This window comes from Dendrobates tinctorius, unplaced genomic scaffold (assembly GCF_039654945.1).
Source record: "Dendrobates tinctorius isolate UK_male_01 unplaced genomic scaffold, ASM3965494v1 ptg000023l, whole genome shotgun sequence".
Classification (NCBI taxonomy): domain Eukaryota; kingdom Metazoa; phylum Chordata; class Amphibia; order Anura; family Dendrobatidae; genus Dendrobates; species Dendrobates tinctorius.
In genome coordinates, this window is record NW_027361691.1 from 5470166 (window position 1) to 5491646 (window position 21481).

At 43.4% G+C, this 21481-nt stretch overlaps 1 protein-coding gene across 11 annotated transcripts in view; it reads right to left on the reverse strand.

Moving 5' to 3' along the window:
- DLG2 (discs large MAGUK scaffold protein 2) overlaps positions 1 to 21481 on the reverse strand; it is a 1750933-nt gene that overhangs the window by 34102 nt on the left and 1695350 nt on the right. For all 11 annotated transcript variants that reach the window (XR_012231010.1, XM_073569196.1, XM_073569195.1 and 8 more), the window contains one exon: positions 9119 to 9194. Coding sequence is in view for 10 of the 11 variants with exons in the window: in XM_073569196.1 (XP_073425297.1) it covers positions 9119 to 9194 (76 nt within the window). In the remaining variant the exon portion in view is untranslated. The remainder of the gene's footprint in view (positions 1 to 9118; positions 9195 to 21481) is intronic.

A 21481-nucleotide genomic window follows, 5' to 3' on the forward strand; every position in this document is an offset into this window, starting at 1 on the left:
AGAGAGAGACATTTAAGTGGCACAGGAAGAGAGAGAGACATTTAAGTGGCACAGGAAGAGAGAGAGAGACATTTAAGTGGCACAGGAAGAGAGAGAGACATTTAAGTGGCACAGGAAGAGAGAGAGACATTTAAGTGGCACAGGAAGAGAGACACATTCAAGTGGCACAGGAAGAGAGAGACACATTCAAGTGGCACAGGGAGAGACACGTTCAAGTGGCACAGGAAGAGAGACACATTCAAGTGGCACAGGAAGAGAGAGAGAGACACATTCAAGTGGCACAGGAAGAGAGATACACTCAAGTGGCACAGGAAGAGAGACACTCAAGTGGCACAGGAAGAGAGAGACATTTAAGTGGCACGGGAAGAGAGAGACACATTCAAGTGGCACAGGAAGAGAGAGAGACACATTTAAATTGCACAGGAAGAGAGACACATTTAAGTGGCCGCTCATTGGCTTATGGCTCTGATGTTCCTGGTAGAGGAGTAGAGAGGACTGCAGGACCGAAGAGTGGAGAACCCCTTAAAACAATTTAGGTGGGAGTCATTCGCCTCATGGGCTTTCTGGCCAACAAAATAATTGATGCTGTGATTAAGAAGCAGAAGGATTGATGGAAAGTGAAGATGACACAGCTCTGTATTCTCTACATGCAGTGTCTAATGATCGCCTTCTGAGTTACACGGCAGATTTTGCCTTTGAAGCTCGTTTGTGTAATTGCATAATTATGAGATGAAATATAACGATCTTCTCTTTTGTGAATTCATTATAATAAAGTTTATTTCATTACACACTTTGCACAAAATTTCACTCAGTTTCTGTCTAGGAGTCTGCTGCAGCTGAAAAGTTACCGGGCGTCACATTACAGGGGTATATCTATTCTACACTCTTATAAGTAGGACATAAATGATGCATGGGGGTCCTAGAGGTGAAAAAATGGGGGGTCACAACCTGCCTAATTTAATGAAGATGAGGCCATACTTGCTTAAAGAGGCTTTCCATTACTTCTTTAAAACTTGGCAGAGGGAAGCCATTGTTGTAAAATAAGTGTTACTCATCGCCAGCGTGGTCTCTGCTGGGGAGTTCCATCCATTCAGTCACCTGACTACTGAGTCTACTGATTGGCTGCAGGGTCAAGGTGACATCATCGCTTCTGAACAAGACCACCAGAGCTGTGGGGGCACATACTGGCAAATAACACTTATTACATACCAATGCTCCCTTCACTTTGGCAAATTTTGAAAAAGCTCTTTAACTCCCATAGATTTTAGGGGAAAAAGCCCCACACAAACACCTATCAGATAATTAGGATCCGTGGCTCTAAAATAAATGCATGAGATGGAAATACCCTCCCTTTGGCTACAAGTTAATTGATGTAAGGAAAAATTATTACACCCCCAGGTGTCGACTGCTGGATTTTCCATTTAATTTTTTAAAAATATTTAAACTGTAACTGTCGTTTCAGGAGAACTTGCAGTAGAATGTATGTGTTCCACTAGCTCCTCACCTCTCCATAGAGTGCCTGCTCTAGCTCCTCACCTCTCCATAGAGTGCCTGCTCTAGCTCCTCACCTCTCCATATGCCTGCTCTAGCTTCTCCCCTCTCCATAGAGTGCCTGGTCTAGCTCCTTCCCTCTCCATAGAGTGCCTGCTCTAGCTCCTTCCCTCTCCATACAGTGTCTGCTCTAGCTCCTCCCCTCTCCATAGAGTGCCTGCTCTAGCTCCTTCCCTCTCCATACAGTGTCTGCTCTAGCTCCTCCCCTCTCCATAGAGTACCTGCTCTAGCTCCTTCCCTCTCCATAGAGTGCCTGCTCTAGCTCCTCTCCTCTCTATAGAGTGCCTGCTCTAGCTCCTTCCCTCTCCATAGAGTGCCTGCTCTAGCTCCTCACCTCTCCATATGCCTGCTCTAGCTCCTCCCCTCTCCATAGAGTGCCTGCTCAAGCTCCTTCCCTCTCCATACAGTGTCTGCTCTAGCTCCTCCCCTCTCTATAGAGTACCTGCTCTAGATCCTTCCCTCTCCATAGAGTGCCTGCTCTAGCTCCTCTCCTCTCTATAGAGTGCCTGCTCTAGCTCCTTCCCTCTCCATAGAGTGCCTGCTCTAGCTCCTCTCCTCTCCATAGAGTGCCTGCTCTAGCTCCTCACCTCTCCATAGAGTGCCTGCTCTAGCTCCTCACCTCTCCATATGCCTGCTCTAGCTTCTCCCCTCTCCATAGAGTGCCTGGTCTAGCTCCTTCCCTCTCCATAGAGTGCCTGCTCTAGCTCCTTCCCTCTCCATATAGTGTCTGCTCTAGCTCCTCCCCTCTCCATAGAGTGCCTGCTCTAGCTCCTTCCCTCTCCATACAGTGTCTGCTCTAGCTCCTCCCCTCTCCATAGAGTACCTGCTCTAGCTCCTTCCCTCTCCATAGAGTGCCTGCTCTAGCTCCTCTCCTCTCTATAGAGTGCCTGCTCTAGCTCCTTCCCTCTCCATAGAGTGCCTGCTCTAGCTCCTCACCTCTCCATATGCCTGCTCTAGCTCCTCCCCTCTCCATAGAGTGCCTGCTCAAGCTCCTTCCCTCTCCATACAGTGTCTGCTCTAGCTCCTCCCCTCTCTATAGAGTACCTGCTCTAGATCCTTCCCTCTCCATAGAGTGCCTGCTCTAGCTCCTCTCCTCTCTATAGAGTGCCTGCTCTAGCTCCTTCCCTCTCCATAGAGTGCCTGCTCTAGCTCCTCACCTCTCCATATGCCTACTCTAGCTTTTCCCCTCTCCATAGAGTGCCTGGTCTAGCTCCTTCCCTCTCCATAGAGTGCCTGCTCTAGTTCCTTCCCTCTCCATAGAGTGCCTGCTCTAGCTCCTCCCCTCTCCATAGAGTGCCTGCTCTAGCTCCTAACCTCTCCATAGAGTGCCTGCACTAGCTCCTCTCCTCTCCATAGAGTACCTGCTCTAGCTCCTTCCCTCTCCATAGAGTGCCTGCTCTAGCTCCTCTCCTCTCTATAGAGTGCCTGCTCTAGCTCCTTCCCTCTCCATAGAGTGCCTGCTCTAGCTCCTCACCTCTCCATATGTCTGCTCTAGCTTCTCCCCTCTCCATAGAGTGCCTGGTCTAGCTCCTTCCCCCTTCATAGAGTGCCTGCTCTAGCTCCTCCCCTCTCCATAGAGTGCCTGCTCTAGCTCCTCCTCTCTCCATAGAGTGCCTGCTCTAGCTCCTCTCCTCTCTATATAGTGCCTGCTCTAGCTCCTCACCTCTCCATATGCCTGCTCTAGCTTCTTCCCTCTCCATAGAGTGCCTGGTCTAGCTCCTTCCCTCTCCATAGAGTGCCTGGTCTAGCTCCTTCCCTCTCCATAGAGTGTCTGCTCTAGCTCCTCCCCTCTCCATAGAGTGCCTGCTCTAGCTCCTCCCCTCTCCATAGAGTGCCTGCTCTAGCTCCTCTCCTCTCTATAGAGTGCCTGCTCTAGCTCCTTCCCTCTCCATAGAGTCTGCTCTAGCTCCTCCCCTCTCCATAGAGTGCCTGGTCTAGCTCCTTCCCTCTCCATAGAGTCTGCTCTAGCTCCTCCCCTCTCCATAGACTGCCTGCTCTAGCTCCTCCCCTCTCCATAGAGTCTGCTCTAGCTACTCCCCTCTCTATAGAGTGCCTGCTCTAGCTCCTTCCCTCTCCATAGAGTCTGCTCTAGCTCCTCCCCTCTCCATAGAGTGCCTGGTCTAGCTCCTCTCCTCTCTATAGAGTGCCTGCTCTAGCTCCTTCCCTCTCCATAGAGTCTGCTCTAGCTCCTCCCCTCTCCATAGAGTGCCTGGTCTAGCTCCTTCCCTCTCCATAGAGTCTGCTCTAGCTCCTCCCCTCTCCATAGACTGCCTGCTCTAGCTCCTCCCCTCTCCATAGAGTCTGCTCTAGCTACTCCCCTCTCCATAGAGTGCCTGCTCTAGCTCCTCCCCTCTCCATAGAATTTTATGAGCAGCAACTGTCATCTCCTATCTCAGTAATGGGAAAAATCTGTACACTGAAGACAGATTTTACACGTGAATGGAGAGTTAAAGATCAGTCCAAGGGGAGAAAGAAGCAGATTTTTTCTGAAAAAAATAAAAATAAACTGTGATATATGTTATTTTCATGTGTACTATTTTATTACATAAAAATTAAAACGTTTACAATTTAAAATATTTCCATGAAATTTTTATTTTTTGTAACATTTATCTCATTTTCATTAAATGCATGCATTTGGGGCCATAAATCATTTTTTTGCAATTGGGTTTCACTAAAAATGCTGCACAGTCTCTGTGTTGCACTCTCTACTGCAGATGACTCAACTGAGAATCGATCAGTGAGCTCATATTCTGACTGTCAAATGAGAGCTCAGAACTCTTTTTTCCTGCCTTTTTCTGAGCTCCTCACAGCTGATTTATGACCACAGACCACCTCAAAGTTGAATGTGCTGGGAACCAAAGAGTCTGTAAAAAGCCAAACGGTGCAACATTTTTAATGAGACCGAAGAGCAAAAATGATTTTTAGTCTAAAATATGTAAAATTATGTAAAAAAAAAAAAATTCTCCCCCTAGAGGTGGATAACCTCTTTAAATGTAAATTTATGGCTAAAAAAAAAAAAAGGATTCTCTTAAAAATAAAATTTTGTTGAAAATTCCAAAATGTTGGATTTTAGGCGGGTGGTTTAGGGATGCTGTGCTCCAAAGGCTGATGCTCTATGTCCCCTACTAGTAGAGGAGGAGGGCTCCTTATATTCCCCGCAGTTTTGCTTACACTATGTTTTTCCTGTGTTTGTGTATTTATTAAAAAAAAAAAAAACAATATTGCACTTTAAGTACAAAAATAACTCGCATTCGCTGAGTGAATCGGCGGCTCCAGCAGTTTTTCTGTTCTCAGATTTTGCTAATTATGAGGATCTTTGTGCATGAAAAATTTCTGCAGCGTTCGCTTTTAACAATAAATTTAAAAAAAAAAAAAAAAAATATTTTTTATTGCTGTGATAAATTACAAAAAAGTGCCTTAACCCCTACCCACCCTGACATAAATTACATTTGACTAAATCCGCTCCGTATGTTCCCTTTCTAACGCAGGACCCCATCATTTACGCTAAAAATTAAATTAAAAAAATTAACCCCTTCCTGACATCCACTGCATGTCCGCTGCAAGCTGGGTGCGCATTTGTGGAGCGGGCTCAGGTGGCCAATGGGGCATCAAGTGATTGTAATGGCAGCTGGGGACCTACTGATGGCCCTTGTCGCCTGTGGTTGGACCTCGTAGGAGATTGTTAATTTCAGTACACACTGCAATATTGATTTATGGTATAAGACAAATGAGCAAATCATCACAGGGGTCGTAAAAAAAAAAAAAAATATGAAAAATAGTTATTGAAACTGTAACCAGCATAAAAGTTTAACTAAGCCTCCTTTTCACAATACAAAGATAAGATTTAAAATTTTTTTTTTTAGTATAGGCGAATCCAAGTACATGCCGTATATATATAATATATATATATATATATATATATATATATATATATATATATATATATATATTAAAAAAAATTCAAAACACTCGGAAAAAAAAAAAAAAAAATCACACCGCTACATTTCAGGAAAAATAAAAGCTTTCAGAAATAGGGAAACTAAACAATTTTCTTCTTCAAAGTTCAGAATTTTTTTTAACCCCTAAATATACTGTATATATAAAGATACAATTTTGGAACACTGTAAAATGAAACCCAAAAAACAATGAGTTTTTTTCCTTCCCAATTTAAAAAAAAAAAAAAAAAAAGCTTTCAGAAGAAGAGGGGGAAGGAAAAAAAAAATACAAGTGCAAAAACTGGAAATTGGCTGCAGCGGGAAAGGGTTAATAAATTAAAACAAGAATACAGAAAAATTATTAAAAAAACAATAAAGTGATAAAAAAAAAATTATAGACCTAATAAAAAAACTGAAAAAATGGTTATAAAAAAAAGAATAAAATAAATACCCCCAGTCATGAAAAGGTTAAATGTCTTTATATTAACTAATCTGTGACCAGGAAAAGTTCTCTTAGGCTAGTTTCACATTAGCGCTTTTGAGCGCAGCGACGGCCTGCGCACGGCCGCCGCTAAGCCCCGCCTCCTGCCGCGCCTCTGCCGGTAGCTCCGCCTGCCGGCGCATGCGTCCCCTATCTTTATCACTAGGGGCGCAGGCCGTGCGCAGTATGCGTTTGGCGGCGCATGCGCCTTTTTGAAGGTGCGCTGAGCGCAACCAAACTGCAGCAGGTTGCGTTTGGCGCAGGTCGGCGCACCGTCAAAAGGACGCATGCGCCGCCAAACGCATACTGCGCACGGCCTGCGCCCCCAGTGATAAAGATAGGGGACGCATGCAGCGTCATGTGCCGGTAGGCGGAGCTACCGGCGGAGGCGCGGCAGGGGGCGGGGCTTAGCGGCAGCCGTGCGCAGGCCGTCGCTGCGCTCAAAAGCGCTAATGTGAAACTAGCCTTAGGCTGTGTGCACACGGTGCGGATTCTGCTGGCTCTGCGGATCCGCAGCAGAACTGCAGGTGATGTACAGTACCATTCTAGCCTATGGAAAACTGAAACCGCTTTGCAGACGGTGCGGATTTTTCCGCGCGGTTTTTGCTGCAGTTTCAAATCTGCAGAAAGAATTGACACGTCATTCTTTTCTGCGGATTCCGCTGCGGTTTGCCATCTCCTCCATTGTGGAGGTGATAAACCGCAGGCTAATCCGCGGGTGATTCCGCACCGTGTGCACATAGCCTTAGTGACTGATGAAGAAGCCTTCCAGGTAGACACACACCTACATGAGGTGAAATAAGGGGCACAATAGGGGACGATTGTCTGGGACTGATGACCGCTGTCGGTTTTATGGCCATTGTGAGGATGATGATTATTGAAGCTCGATCATCGGAGCAAAGAGAAGATTGAAAATAAATCAGTTTTTGCTTCAGTGCTGACTTTGAGTAGAGGTGTAGCTACGTCCCTGTGAGTGACAGAAGTCTGAGCACGCAAGCTCAAATCAGACTTCACTGTCCTCTCTGCTTGGAGTTGCACTTCAAAGCATCAGCAGATTCACGGCACCAAGGATGACTGAGCTCACAAGTGCCGTCCCTTCAGCTGACAAGCCCTGTGATACACTTTCTAATGATCAGCACATCGCAGGGCTTGTCAGCTGAACGGACAGCAATTCTAAGCAGCATCCAAGAGAGAGGAGAGTGAAGTCTGATTTGAGCATGCCGCACACACTGCAGTCACTCACTGAGATGTAGCCCAGCTCTGTTCGTCTGACTCCGGTCCCCAGATCGAAAGTAGCAGAGCCAGAATCAAAACTGAAGAGACCCACAGAGAGATGAGCTTACAGGATCAGGGCAGGTAATAAAAGTGCATTAGAAAAGTGTTAAAAAGAGTGAGGACATTTTGCACCGTTTACCTCTTACAGGATCTTAGTTTCTTTACACTTCCAACCTTGATGTGGTCTATGGTCATGTTTTCTTTACACATTCATCTTTGATGTGGTCTGTATTCCTGTTTAAGCTACACATTCATCTTTGATGTAGTCTATCGTCACGTTTTCCCACCATATTTACCTTTGATGTGGTCTGTAGTCATGTTTTCCCTACAGATTCATCTTTGACATGGTCATGTTTTCCCTACACATTCATCTTTGATGTGGTCTGTGGTCATGTTTTCCCTACACATTCATCTTTTGTGTGTTCTGTGGTCACAAGTCAGCTGAAAGGAGCTTAGAAAAAGACAGACACGAGTAACACCCATGAACACCCATGGGAAGGAGCTCACTTACAATTCTCAGTTAACTCATTCTGCAGCCAGCAAATACATAATTAACACAGAGGTTTTGAGAGGCAAATAATGCAGACCCAATCACAAAAAATTACTTTTAGAACCAGATAACTAGTTTGGGTGCAGTGGTTGCAGTCACACCTGGGCCATGGAGCCTGAGGAGGATTGTTTGTGCCCCCAGCCTCCACTATTTGTCTCTTCCATTACTTACACTTTACCTTCCCTTTTACTTTTTCTGATTTTGACTTTTTTGTGCATTCTGCAAAGACTCCAAAACAATGTCCATCACAACAATCATAGGATTAGATTGTTTCAGCTGTAATCTGGAAGCCATTAGTCAGCAGCAATTTATTATAAAAAAAAAGCCTAAATAGGCAAATGCAATAATAAGAGCGGTGATGTGATTACCGCTGGCTGCAGGACTGTCTGTAGAGAAAATGAGATCACTCGCCATTATATGGGAAAATTGTAAATCACATATGACGCTCATACCCAACTACCCCATGTCTAAAATGTGGTGCAATTCATGAAAAAAGATATAAATTTAACATTTCCTTAAGATTAGAGAAATATTTTATTATATACACACACACATATATAATTGTAATTGCATCATACTATTATATACTATACTGTTTTATTTATAATGCAAACTTAAATTTTATTTATATGATTATTATATTGTTTGTGTGATTTTTTTTTTTTTTACTTACCGTATGTATTTTCTTAATTTTATCTTATACATTACACAGTGTTTTTCTAAAATATTATCTACTATAAAGATTTTAATTTTATTTATATAATTATTATTTATATTTCATTGTTTTTACTTATATATTTATTTTAGAATTTTATCTTGTTATTATACCATAAACCCGTTTTATTTGAGTCACTATTATATTATTTATATCTCATTTTTTAATTAGACTTTTTTTTATATTTTATCTTATTATTATTATACACTATACAATGTTTAAAAAATAAAAAAGCATAATGCTATGAATAAAATTAAACAACCTTAATTTTATTTATAACATTACTATATTATTTAAATTGTTATAAATTGGATATTTTTTACATATATTTTTTATAATTTGATCTTTTTTTATTGCTAAATTATTTAGATTAAATAAAAGTAATCTAATAATGCAGTTTTTAATTATTTGTGGTTTTTTATTCAATATTTTTTACTTCTATTTTTTTTTGCCATTAACTTTACTTTTTATTTTGCAATTGTTTTTTTTTTTTTCCCATTTGCTAAAAAAGAAAAAAAAAAGAAATTTTACAAAATCCAGAAACTTTAGTTCTCTAAAGTCACACAGACATGTAATCATCACTGTATTCAATGTCTTGAAACACAACTTACCCCTTTGGCATCGATCACTCCGGGCCTTGCGTTAAACTTTACAGTTTTCAATCGCGCCCTCTCTTTCCTTTCGACTCTGTAATGGAATACAAAATATGTTGGAAAAGGAAGGTGGTTGTGCAAGAATAATACAATTTGGCGGCTGACTTCTAGAAACAGTGCCACACCTGTCCACAGGCGGCGGGTGGTATTGCAGCCCAGCCACATTCTCTTCAATGGAGTGGAGCTGCCATCCCAGACACAACCCTTGGACGGGCGTGCCGCTGCTTTATTATGTAAATCAATGGATACCAAATAACTAACCCCCCCCCCCAAAAAAAAAAAAAAAAAAAAGCTGTTAAAAAAAATTCCAGCAGAACAGTGTTTGGTCATTGAGGACCAAAATATCTGAACATTGATTCGATTCTGGAGAGGGAGGCACAACCTGGGTGTTGTTTGATGTTATACCAAGTTAACGGCAAAATATCTAATTGCTCAATTATGATAATAACAACCCGACGCAAAGCGGAGACAAAAGAAACTTCTCCGATAACATGAGCGGGAAGAGCGGCCGCGAGTCTTCAGGCTTGTAAAGCAATTAAAGGTCAATGAGATTTGCTTCAGTGGCAGCGCTGTCCGCTAATGTCTGCCACCGCTAATGTCTGCCGCCACCGCCGCCAAGGAAATCATTAACGTGAGCACAACACAAAACTGCAAAATCTATATATCCTGAATATCATCTATCTTTTTATCTACAGAGGCATGTACAGTTGTGGCCAAAAGTATTGACACCCCTGCAATTCTGTCGGATAATACTCAGTTTCTTCCTGAAAATGATTGCAAACACAAATTCTTTGTTATTATTATCTTCATTTGCCTTAAATGAAAAAACACAAAAGAGAATGAAGCAAAAAGCAAAACATTGATCATTTCACACAAAACTCCAAAAATGGGCCAGACAAAAGTATTGGCACCCTCAGCCTAATACTTGGTTGCACAGCCTTTAGCCAAAATAACTGCGACCAACCGCTTCCGGTAACCATCAATGAGTTTCTTACAATGCTCTGCAGGAATTTTAGACCATTCTTCTTTGGCAAACTGCTCCAGGTCCCGGATATTTGAAGGGTGCCTTCTCCAAACTGCCATTTTTAGATCTCTCCACAGGTGTTCTATGGGATTCAGGTCTGGACTCATTGCTGGCCACCTTAGAAGTCTCCAGTGCTTTCTCTCAAACCATTTTCTTTTTGAAGTGTGTTTTGGGTCATTGTCCTGATGGAAGACCCATGACCTCTGAGGGAGACCCAGCTTTCTCATACTGGGCCCTACTTTATGCTGAAAAATTTGTTGGTAGTCTTCAGACTTCATAATGCCATACACACGGTCAAGCAGTCCAGTGCCAGAGGCAGCAAAGAAACCCCAAAACATCAGGGAACCTCCTCCATGTTTGACTGTAGGGACCGTGTTCTTTTCTTTGAATGCCTCTTTTTTTCTCCTGTAAACTCTATGTTGATGCCTTTGCCCAAAAAGCTCTACTTTTGTCTCATCTGACCAGAGAACATTCTTCCAAAACGTTTTAGGCTTTTCAGGTAAGTTTTGGCAAACTCCAGCCTGGCTTTTTTATGTCTCGGGGTAAGAAGTGGGGTCTTCCTGGGTCTCCTACCATACAGTCCCTTTTCATTCAGACGCCGACGGATAGTACGGGTTGACACTGTTGTACCCTCGGACTGCAGAGCAGCTTGATCTTGTTTGGATGTTAGTCGAGGTTCTTTATCCAACATCCGCACAATCTTGCATTGAAATCTCTTGTCAATTTTTCTTTTCCATCCACATCTAGGGAGGTTAGCCACAGTGCCATGGGCTTTAAACTTCTTGATGACACTGCGCACGGTAGACACAGGAACATTCAGGTCTTTGGAGATGGACTTGTAGCCTTGAGATTGCTCATACTTCCTCACAATTTGGTTTCTCAAGTCCTCAGACAGTTCTTTGGTCTTCTTTCTTTTCTCCATGCTCAGTGTGGTACACACAAGGACACAGGACAGAGGTGGAGTCAACTTTAATCCATGTCAACTGGCTGCAAGTGTGATTTAGTTATTGCCAACACCTGTTAGGTGCCACAGGTAAGTTACAGGTGCTGTTATGAATCATCCCGTGATTTTTCGAACAGTGCCAATACTTTTGTCCACCCTCTTTGTTATGTTTGGTGTGGAATTATATCCAATTTGGCTTTAGGACAATTATTTTTCTGTTTTTTCATTTAAGACAAATTAAATGAAGATAATAATACCAAAGAATTTGTGTTTGCAATCATTTTCAGGAAGAAACTGAACTGAGTATTATCTGACAAAATTGCAGGGGTGTCAATACTTTTGGCCACAACTGTAAGAGTTTGTGCACCACTGGTCAAAATGACTGTTTGTTAGCACCACACCGGATCCCTGCTCTCACAGGCAGGGTCTCTGGCGTGTCACTTCACTCATCCATGCTGCGGACAGTTCTTCCCTTCCCCATGCTCTGCATGCTTCCAGCCGATTCTCTAGCCATGTCCTTAGGGCACGCGCGCGTGCACTCCCGCCCTCTTAAAGGGTCAGCGCCTGCACTTGCTATTTCCTCCCCAGCCAATGGCTGTGGGACATTGTGTACATATTGCTTCCTCCCCACTTGGGAGGTGCCTGAGCAACCTTCCTGTTTGCAGTCTATGCTGTGTAAGTGCACATATCTGTCCCTGCTGCATTCTGGTGCAAATCCTGCTTGCTGCACTCTGGTGCAAATCCTGCTTGCTGCACTCTGGTGCAAATCCTGCTTGCTGCACTCTGGTGCAAATCCTGCCTGCTGAACTTTGATGCAAATCCTGACTGTTGCACTCTGATGTAGACCCTGTCTGCTGCACTCTGACACAAACTCTGCTGCACTCTGATACGAACTTGGTTTGCTGCACTCTGATATGAACTTGATCTGATGCAAACTCTGTCTGCTGCACTCTGATACGAACTCTACCTACAGCACTCTGACATAAGTTCTGCCTGCTGCTCCATCCAGTGTGTCTTTCTGGGTCCAGCTGCTGCATGACCGTTGATCTGTCCTGGAGTGGCACCTGGCGTTCATCGGAAGCCAAGTCTAACCTCACCATCAGAGGCTCTAGTGAACAGTCCGGGGTTCGCTTAGTTACGTCCTCCCCCAGGTTCTCCGCGGTCCGTGGCACAGTGGTTCCACAAACCACGTCCGTGACACTGTTATTGGCTTAAATTTAAAGATGACACATTTCCTTTGTATTTTAGGCTATATATATATATATATATATATATATATATATATATATATATATATGTTAGGGACGGCGGAACGTATTAAATATAAAATAACGTAAAGTGCGTTCGCCGCCCGGGGTCCACCGTGCAGAAGGTGTTAACACTGCTGCTAGCTGATGGCGGACGTACAATATGGCGGTATAACGCACGCGGGTTGAACGTCACCCAGGTGCGCTGAGCGATTTCTGTTTTACTCACAGAGATGCCTTAAGTGCAAAACACAAAAGGGCTGAGCCTGTTAGCGTCACAGGTCTCAGAGGAGTGCACGCACGGTATATGGTCACAGGAGCTGGGCCCTAGGCAGAGGATCTGCGTCCATCTAGACCTACTGTGCGTGCGGCGTTGCTACTGCAGACGCCAAAAGGAGCTGCAGACTGCAGCGTGGCGACAGACACTGCCGCTAGACGATAATGCCCAAGAAGGGGCGCACTGTCGGACGCTAGTACTGTGCAGATGTTTATTGTGGCTATAGCTTGCCACTGACTGGCGCTGACTCTAAAGCTAAGTCCCTATACACACTCGTAATATCAGAGGGAGGGGAATCTTAATGAGTCATTCGCAGGTTCATGCATCCATCACCATTCACACAGTAGCAACTAGAGTCTATACTAGCGCATGGCCGAGCGGCCATGCAAACCTTTTATAGCCTTCCGGAAGCTCCCAGATCCCTGAGATGGACCAGATCCCTGGCTGTGCGAATGTATGCGGATGCCTCCGCATGCGTCGTTTTGACGGTGCGGCGACCGCACCAAAATGCAACACGTTGCGTTCGGCGCAGGTCTCCGCACTGTCAAAACGCATACATCGGCAGTGCCTGCGTACCTACTGCTAAAGATAGGGTATGCAAGCCGCATGCCGACGGAGGCGGAGGTGACAGGAGGAGGTGCGGCCATGGGCGGAGCTTCACGGAGGAAGTCTGCATCCCTCCGCAGCTCCTCCATACGCTAGTGTAAAACTTGTAATTTTTTTTACTTTTGAAAAAACCCCAATTCTAACCTCAACACTTACAGTACATAACCTTAACCAAACCGTAACCAGAACCCTAACACAACCTTAATCACAACCCTAACCTTACCTAACACCAACCCTAACACCTACACAACCCTAACCCCAACCCTAACGAGAACTGCAAAGAATGGAAATATATATATATTTTATAATTTTTATCTATCTAATGGGGTGAAAAGGGGATTTGATTTATTATTTTTAGGGTCTATCACAGTGATCAAAAGGAACCAATAGGTGTTACCCCATAATAAGGATTGTCGATTTTCCTTTCCTTTCATGTTGTTATTCGATATATGCTATTTACTGCCTATTTGTGGGTTCTCTAGTTTTTAAATTTTTTTCCGTACCTGTACAAGGTTGTTTACTCCCCACTCCCTTCCCTCCCGTTTATTATTAAAAAACAATAAAATTATTTGAAAAGGAACCAATAGGAAAAATTTCCTATTACACTGCGCAACAAATTTCAGGGAAGTTCTTGCCCCCCTGAGAATATTTTATTGTATCTTATTGTAGATTTTGATATGCTGAACACGAATATGTGCTCCAAAAGTCTGTAACCCCTTCATGACCGGAGCTTTTTTTCGATTTTCGCTCCCCTTCTTTCCAGAGCCATAACTTTTATTTTTCCGTCAATATGGCTTATTTTTTGCGGGACGAGTTGTACGTTTGAACAATACCATTGGTTTTACCATGTTGTGTACTCAAAAACAGGAAAAAAATTCCAAGTGCGATGAAATTGCAAAAATTGTTTGGCTTTTTTTGCTAGGTTCACTAAATGCTAAAACTGACCTGACATTATGATTCTCCAGGTCATTACGAGTTCATAGACACCAAACATGTCTAGATTCTCTTTTATGTAAGTGGTGAAAAAAAAAATCCAAATTTTGCTAATAAAAAAAAAACTGCACAATTTTCTGAGACCCGTAGCGTCTCCATTTTTCGTGATGTTGGGTTGGGTGCGGGCTTTTTTTTTGTGCATCGAGCTGCCATTTTTAATGATACCACTTTTGTGCAAATACGTTCTTTTGATCGCCCGTTATTGCATTTTAATGGAATGTCGCGGCGACCAAAAAAACGTAATTTTGGCGTTTTGATTTTTTTTCTCGTTATGCCGTTTAGCAATCAGGTTAATTCTTCTTTTTATTGATATATCAGCCGATTCAGAATGCGGAAATACCAAATATGTGTAGCTTTGATTTTTTTGGTTTATTTTGATTGGGGCGAAAGGAGGGCGATTTGAACATTTTATGTTTATTTTTTTTATATTTTTAAACTTTTTTTTTTTTACTTTTGGCATGCTTCAATAGTCTCCATAGGAGGCTAGAAGCTGCCATAGCGCAATCACCTCTGTTACATAGAGGTGATGCTCAGATCACCTCTATGCAGCAGAATTACAGGCTTGCTGTGAGCGCCGACCACAGGGTGGCGATCATAGCAATCTGCCATCAACAACCATAGAGGTCTCAAGGAGACCTGTGTTTGTGATGGCAACGCAGCGATAACCCCCGATCATGTGACGGGGTCGTCGCTGCGCGTATTTCCGGACCGGCGGCCGGAAGTGCATTTAAATGCCCCTGTCAGAGTTTGACAGCCGCATTTAACTACTTTAATAGGCGCGGGTGGATCGCGATTCCGCTCGTGCCTATTGTGGGTACATGTCAGCTGTTAAAAACAGCTGACATGCCGTGGCTTTGAGGTGGGTTCACCGCCGGAGCTCACCTCAAAGTGGGGGATACTGTCAGCTGATGTACTATTCTGTCAGCTGGCAATAAGGGGTTAAGAAACAGTTTATAGTCTACATTATGACGTCCGAGACACTACATACATGTGCATCGATGTCAGTAGCAAAAGCAATTGTTCAAAAGTGTTTTGCAGACGACTTTTGTTTATAATCCGTGTCAGATGCTTCTCGAATAATATTCCAGCAATAGTCAGCCAGCATTGATGTACTCCACTTTCCCCGGTACCTTTTCTCCATCAGCGCAATGTCTTGGTGAAATCTTTCACCGTGTTCATCACTAACGGCACCAAGACTGGCTGGAAAAAAGTCCAAGTGAGAATGTAGAAAATACATTTTTAGTGACATATTGCATCCACGAGTTGTTCAAAGTTCGGTGCCCTGCTGTTGCCAATGAAGCTGAAGGTCACATCTTTAAAAGCTCTCCATTCTACTTGTTCAGCACCTTGCAAAAGACCATCAAAGCTACTGCCATTCATTATATCTCTGATCTGTTGGCCAATAAAAATACCTTCTTTAATCTTTGCATCACTTATTCTTGGAAATAAATAGCTGGATCAACGAGAGGATTATGTTTAACATTCTTCAGTCCAGCAACCCGGTTTTCGCGGAGTGGCCAGTCTTTTCCGAAATAGTGCATTTCTCGTGCACGACTCTCCCACTCACAAATAAAACAACAATGCTTGGTATATCCAAGCTGCAGTCCAAGAAGAAGTGCAAGAACTTTTAGATCACCACATATGTTCCAGTTATAATTTCTATAATTAATATGGGTTAACAGAAACTCCATATTCTCATACCTTTCTTTCATGTGTACGGAATGTCCAATACATATAGAAGGATAGATATTTCCGTTGTGTTGTAAAACAGCCTTCAGACTTAAAAGTGACGAGTCAATAAACAGTCGCCATACCTTCGGGTCATGTTAGCATCCAAGAGCACAAAACAACCCCGAGACGTCGTTGCAAAAGGTTAAACTGTCGACATGGTTGAAAAATTGATTAAGGTCTTCTTGACGACTGCGAAAAACAGAAACTCTTGTTCCTGGTATTTAGAGATTCCGCTCTTGTAGCTTTGATCCCAATAATTCTGTCTGCCTCTTTTTGGCAATTTCAAATCTTTGACCAAGTCACTCAGATCAGCTTGACTGAACAGATGTGGATTAGATGTAGAAGGCTCAAAGTCTGGGTCTGCAGCAGTTTCATTTTCCACTGACATTGTTAGTTCATCTTCGTTGTCCTCCATTGTCCATACTTTGGGCGGCTTTGGAACACGAAGACATTCATCGTGTGGCACTGGTCTTATGGCTGAAGGAAGATTAGGAAATTCTATTTATTTCTTGTTCTTTGCTGAATATCATGTTACATGTGTTAGGCAGAAGTAGCAATCTGTTACAAGATCTCTCTGCTCTCTCCATATCATTGGGACAGCGAACAGCACTGAAAGTCGTGATACATTCAGCCATGCTCTAAGTATGTCAGTATTGTCTTTTGATTCCTCCCCTGCCCAGGAGATGCGGTATGCTCCGTACACAGTCAGCCGAATGATTCACTGCCCTTGTGCGAAATTCGCATAATAAGTGCTTCCATATGTGTAGATCAGCGGTTTATGCTATTTCAGTGGAAAATTCAGAATATACTGTTTCAGAAAAAGTTCATATATGAGTTTTTAGAATTATATCAGAATATTATAATGTTTCGCATCATTTCTCAAAAACCTTAAGTGATAGGAAAAATCTGAAGTAATTTCTGAAATCAGCATAAACAAATCAGGAACACTCAAAATTGTCCAAGGGACAAAACCTTGGTAACACAGTGTTATTGGTGGGTAACGTGCGTCAGGTCTTGGTGGGCACACTGCACATGCCATTTTTTTTTTCAAGAACATGACAGCAGGCTGGGGGATGGATCAGGAGCATCTGGGGATGGCGGAGGTATCAGGGGTTCTCATTTCTCTCTCCTCAGTTATGTATATCATGTCAGAAGAGAGAGAAATCATTGTAACAGCAAGTACACTTTTTTTTAGATCGAAGTTATTCACTGAATAATGGCGATCACGTGATCAGGGACCGGAAAATCCGGGCCTGATCATGCTCTCTGGGGTCTCTGCTACCCCCGTTAGCCTGACACCCTGGAGATTTTCTGACTCCTGGGGGCGATACATCCTTATTCCTGATCGCTGTTTTAAAACGGCAATGCGGGAATAAATACCCTTAGCAGCCGCCGTTTTAATGCATATCGGCGGTTGATAAGGGGTTAAATAAACATTTCTTTTGGTTTATTTGTAATCTAATACAGATTTGTTCGATACTGACAGTATATCAATGTATGTATTTACTTGTGATTTGTATTATTGCTAGTTTTTTGGAAATATGTAAATTGAGTTTGATTGATTGATCATCATGTGATGTCATAGAATCATAGAATCGTAGAGTTGGAAGGGACCTCCTGGGCCATCTGGTCCAACCCCCTGCTCAAAGCAGGATTCGCTAAATCATCCCAGTCAGATGTCTGTCCAGCCTCTGTTTGAAGACTTCAATTGAAGGAGAACTCACCACTTCTCGCGGCAGCCTGTTCCACTCATTGATCACTCTAACTGTCAAAAAGTTTTTTCTAATATCTAATCTGTCTCCTCCCATTCAGTTTCATCCCATTGCTTCTAGTCTTTCCTTGTGCAAATGAGAATAAAGTTGATCCTTCTACAATGTGACAGCTCTTTAGATATTTGTAGACAGCTATTAAGTCTCCTCTCAGTCTTCTCTTTTGCAAACTAAACATTCCCAAATCCTGCAACCTTTCCTCATAAGACAGGGTTTGCAGACCGGTCACCATTCTGGTCGCTCTTTTCTGAACTTGCTCCAGTTTGTTGATGTCTTTTTTAAAATGTGGTGCCCAAAACTGGACACAATATTCCAGATGAGGTCTGACCAAAGAGGAGTAGAGGGAAATAATGACTTCACGTGATCTACACTGTATGCTTCTGTTAATACATCCTAGAATTGCATTTGCCTCTTTTGCTGCTGCATCACACTGTTGACTCATATTCAGTCTGTGATCTATTAGTATACCCAAGTCTTTTTCACATGTGCTGTCACTTAGCCCTATTCCTCCCATTCTGTATATGATTTTTTCATTTTTATTGCCCAGATGTAGTACTTTGCATTTCTCCCTGTTAAAAACCATTCTGTTAGTTGCTGCCCACTTCTCCAGTTTATTTATATCTTTTTGAATCCTCTCTCTCTCTTCTCTAGTATTAGCTATTCCTCCTAGCTTTGTGTCATCAGCAAATTTAATCAGTTTACCCTCAATTCCTTCATCTAAATCGTTGATAAAGATGTTGAACAATACAGGGCCCAGGACAGAGCCCTGTGGTACCCCACTTGAGACATTCTTCCAACTGGATGTGCGGCCGTTTACGACCACTCTTTGGGTCCGATCACTAAGCCAGTTATGAATCCACCTAACAGTTGCCTTGTCCATTCCATACTTAGTCATTTTTTCAATAAGGATTGTATGAGAGACTTTGTCAAATGCTTTGCTGAAGTCAAGATATACTTGACTTATAAATGACCACACCTATATACAACATTTGAGTCTGCTGCACTCTATGAACTGCTTGACAAAAGCTCTTTGGAGTCGAAATGTTAAGGGGGCCCTTGTTGTCAAGAGTAAGTTTGTCTCTATCAGAAACATTAATAGGACACAAGGAAAGAAAAGGAGGGTTTTTGCATTTTATAAGTGGGGTAAAAATAAGTAAGTGGGGTAAAAAAAAGTAAGTGGGGTATTTGTCTTTCTTCAGGAAGGGGAGCAGGCCAATGTATCGCTACAGGAAGTAAGTGTGGGTCTTTGTCTTTCTACAGGAAGTGGGGGCAGGTCCATGTACTTCTACAAGAAATGGGTCTATGTACTTCTACAGGATGTGGGGGCGAGTCTTTGTCTTTCTACAGTGTGTGACTGTGGGTCTATATATTTCTACAGGAAGTGAGTGTGGGTCTATGTATCTCTACAGGAAGTGGGGGCGGGTCTTTCTCTTTCTACAGGAAGTGGGGGAGGGTCTCTCTCTTTCTACAGGAAGTGGGATGGGTCTTTGTCTTTTTCTGGAACTGAGGGCAGTTTGTATTTCTTCATAAAGTGGGGTGGGTCTTTGTCTTTCTTTAGGAAGTGAGGGCGGGTCTTTGTCTCTCTACAGGAACTGGGAGCAGCTCTTTGTCTTATTTCAGAAAGTGGAGGTGGTATCTCTACAGGAAGTGAGGTGCGTGTCTTTGTCAGGAAGTGGGGGCATCTTCATGCATCGCTACATGAAATGGGAGCGGGTTTTTGCCTTTCTACAGGAATTCGGGGCAGGTCCATGCATCTCTACAGGAAGTGGGAGTGGGTTTATGTAGCTATACAGGAAGTGGGCGAGGGTCTTGTCTTTCTACAGGAAGTGGGAGCAGTTCTTTGCATTTTTTAGGATGTGGGGGTAGGTCTATATATCTCTACATGAAATGGGGGTGGGTCTTTTTCTTGCTTCAGGAAGTGGAGGCAGGTCCATGTATCGAAACACAAACTAGGGGCGGGTCTTTGTCTTTCCTTGGGAAGTGGGGGCAGGTCCATGAATCAATACAGGAAGTGGGAGCGGGTCTTTGTCTTTATTCAGGAAGTTGGGGTGGATCTCTGTATCTCTACAGGAAGTGGAGAACGGTATTTGTCTCTCTACAGGAAGTGGGAGCTCTCCATTGTCTTTATTCAGGAAGTGGTGCTGGGTCAATGTATGCATTGGGGAGTTTTTTTTTCTTTTTTCAGGATGTGGGGGCTTTTTTAATCTTTTTTTAGAAAGTGGGGGCGGGTCTTTGTATCACTACAGGAATTTTTAGTACTGGCAGGATGCTCATGAAAAGGCCTCGTCCACACAAAAAAAAAGGGTATTTCAAGTGACAGAATAAGGATTGCACCTGGACATAGTGGACTGCTATGTACACCAAAAACAGCTTTAACTTGTGATGGACACAGGTATACAGGTACGATTGAAATTATAAAATTGATATTTAGGGAGAAATTTGTGCATAAGAAAAGCGGAGTCGTTCGCTACAGCAGCCAATCAACTCCTCCATGCTGAAATTTGTTTGAGCTGACCTGAAATCTGTTACGCCCGTGGTTGTGGAACCACTGTGCCCCGGGAGGAGAGAGCCTGGAAGGGCATAACTAAACGGACACCTGGTTCTTCACTACAGTCCCTCGTGGTGGGGTTAGACTTGAACTCAGGTAGATATCAGGTGCTACTCCAGGACAGAACCCGGAAATGCAGTTGCTGACCCCCCAAAGGGTCAGGGAAGCAGGATTGGCCAGGAACTGGTTAGGAGAAGGGATATGGCTGGTACACAGATGCGGACTCAAGCAAAGGCAGGACAAGTACTGGGTCATGGGCCGGCCACATATACGGTATCACAGGTGCTGGTTCACAGCGGTTCAGATGGATCAGGAACAGAACTAGGCACAGGCAGAATGGGTTTTGGGTACAGCAGGAGGAGCTGGAACAGGTGCAGGGCGGCCAGATAAACAGGTAACCAGGCAGCTCAGGTACAAGGACCTTACAACAAAGTAACTGGAGACTCACTGATACTAACATTGCTACGGCCCACCTCTCAGTTGGGGAAGGTGCCTTAGATACCTAATGTCTCATATCCATTGGCTGGGGACATTTTCAGAAGCATGTCCGTGTCCCCTTTAAGAATCAGAGAGCGCGTTCGTGGGTGCGTGCACACCGTAAGCACTCTCACAGGAGACCTGCGTGCTGTGCTCAGGCCCAGGGAAGAGACAGAGACGGCGGGGACCGCAGCAGCATGGCGAGGTGAGTATACACGCCGGCGGGGGAAGAGGACTCATGCAGGGATGTTGGCACTGTCCTAAGAAATTCCTCCTCATTACCCCCATATACTTGTCTCGGCCAAGCATGCATGTTTATTTCAGGATGGGGGTAAGGTTGCCGCCAGACACCTCTAACAGCCTATTATTTCTATAGAAACAAAGGACCAGACATGTTGAAAATCTAACATGCCCAATCCTTCTTTTCTCTTGTATCTGATGTCGACATTTGGGATGTCCCCCAGATATTACATGATAAATGTCAAATCTTCCAAAATACTTATATAAAATTCAGTATTCTTATTTGGAACCCCCTCCATTTCCAACATCCTTCGTTTTATGGTTTATTTCTCCTGCTCATATATTCAGTTATTTGTTTACCAGGTTATTTTCCATCACACTCTTGTAATTCCGGGAAGCGGCCATACAGCGGGGTGATATATGGCTGCTGCAGGGATCGGGGCAGAGGACATTTATATTTACTTAA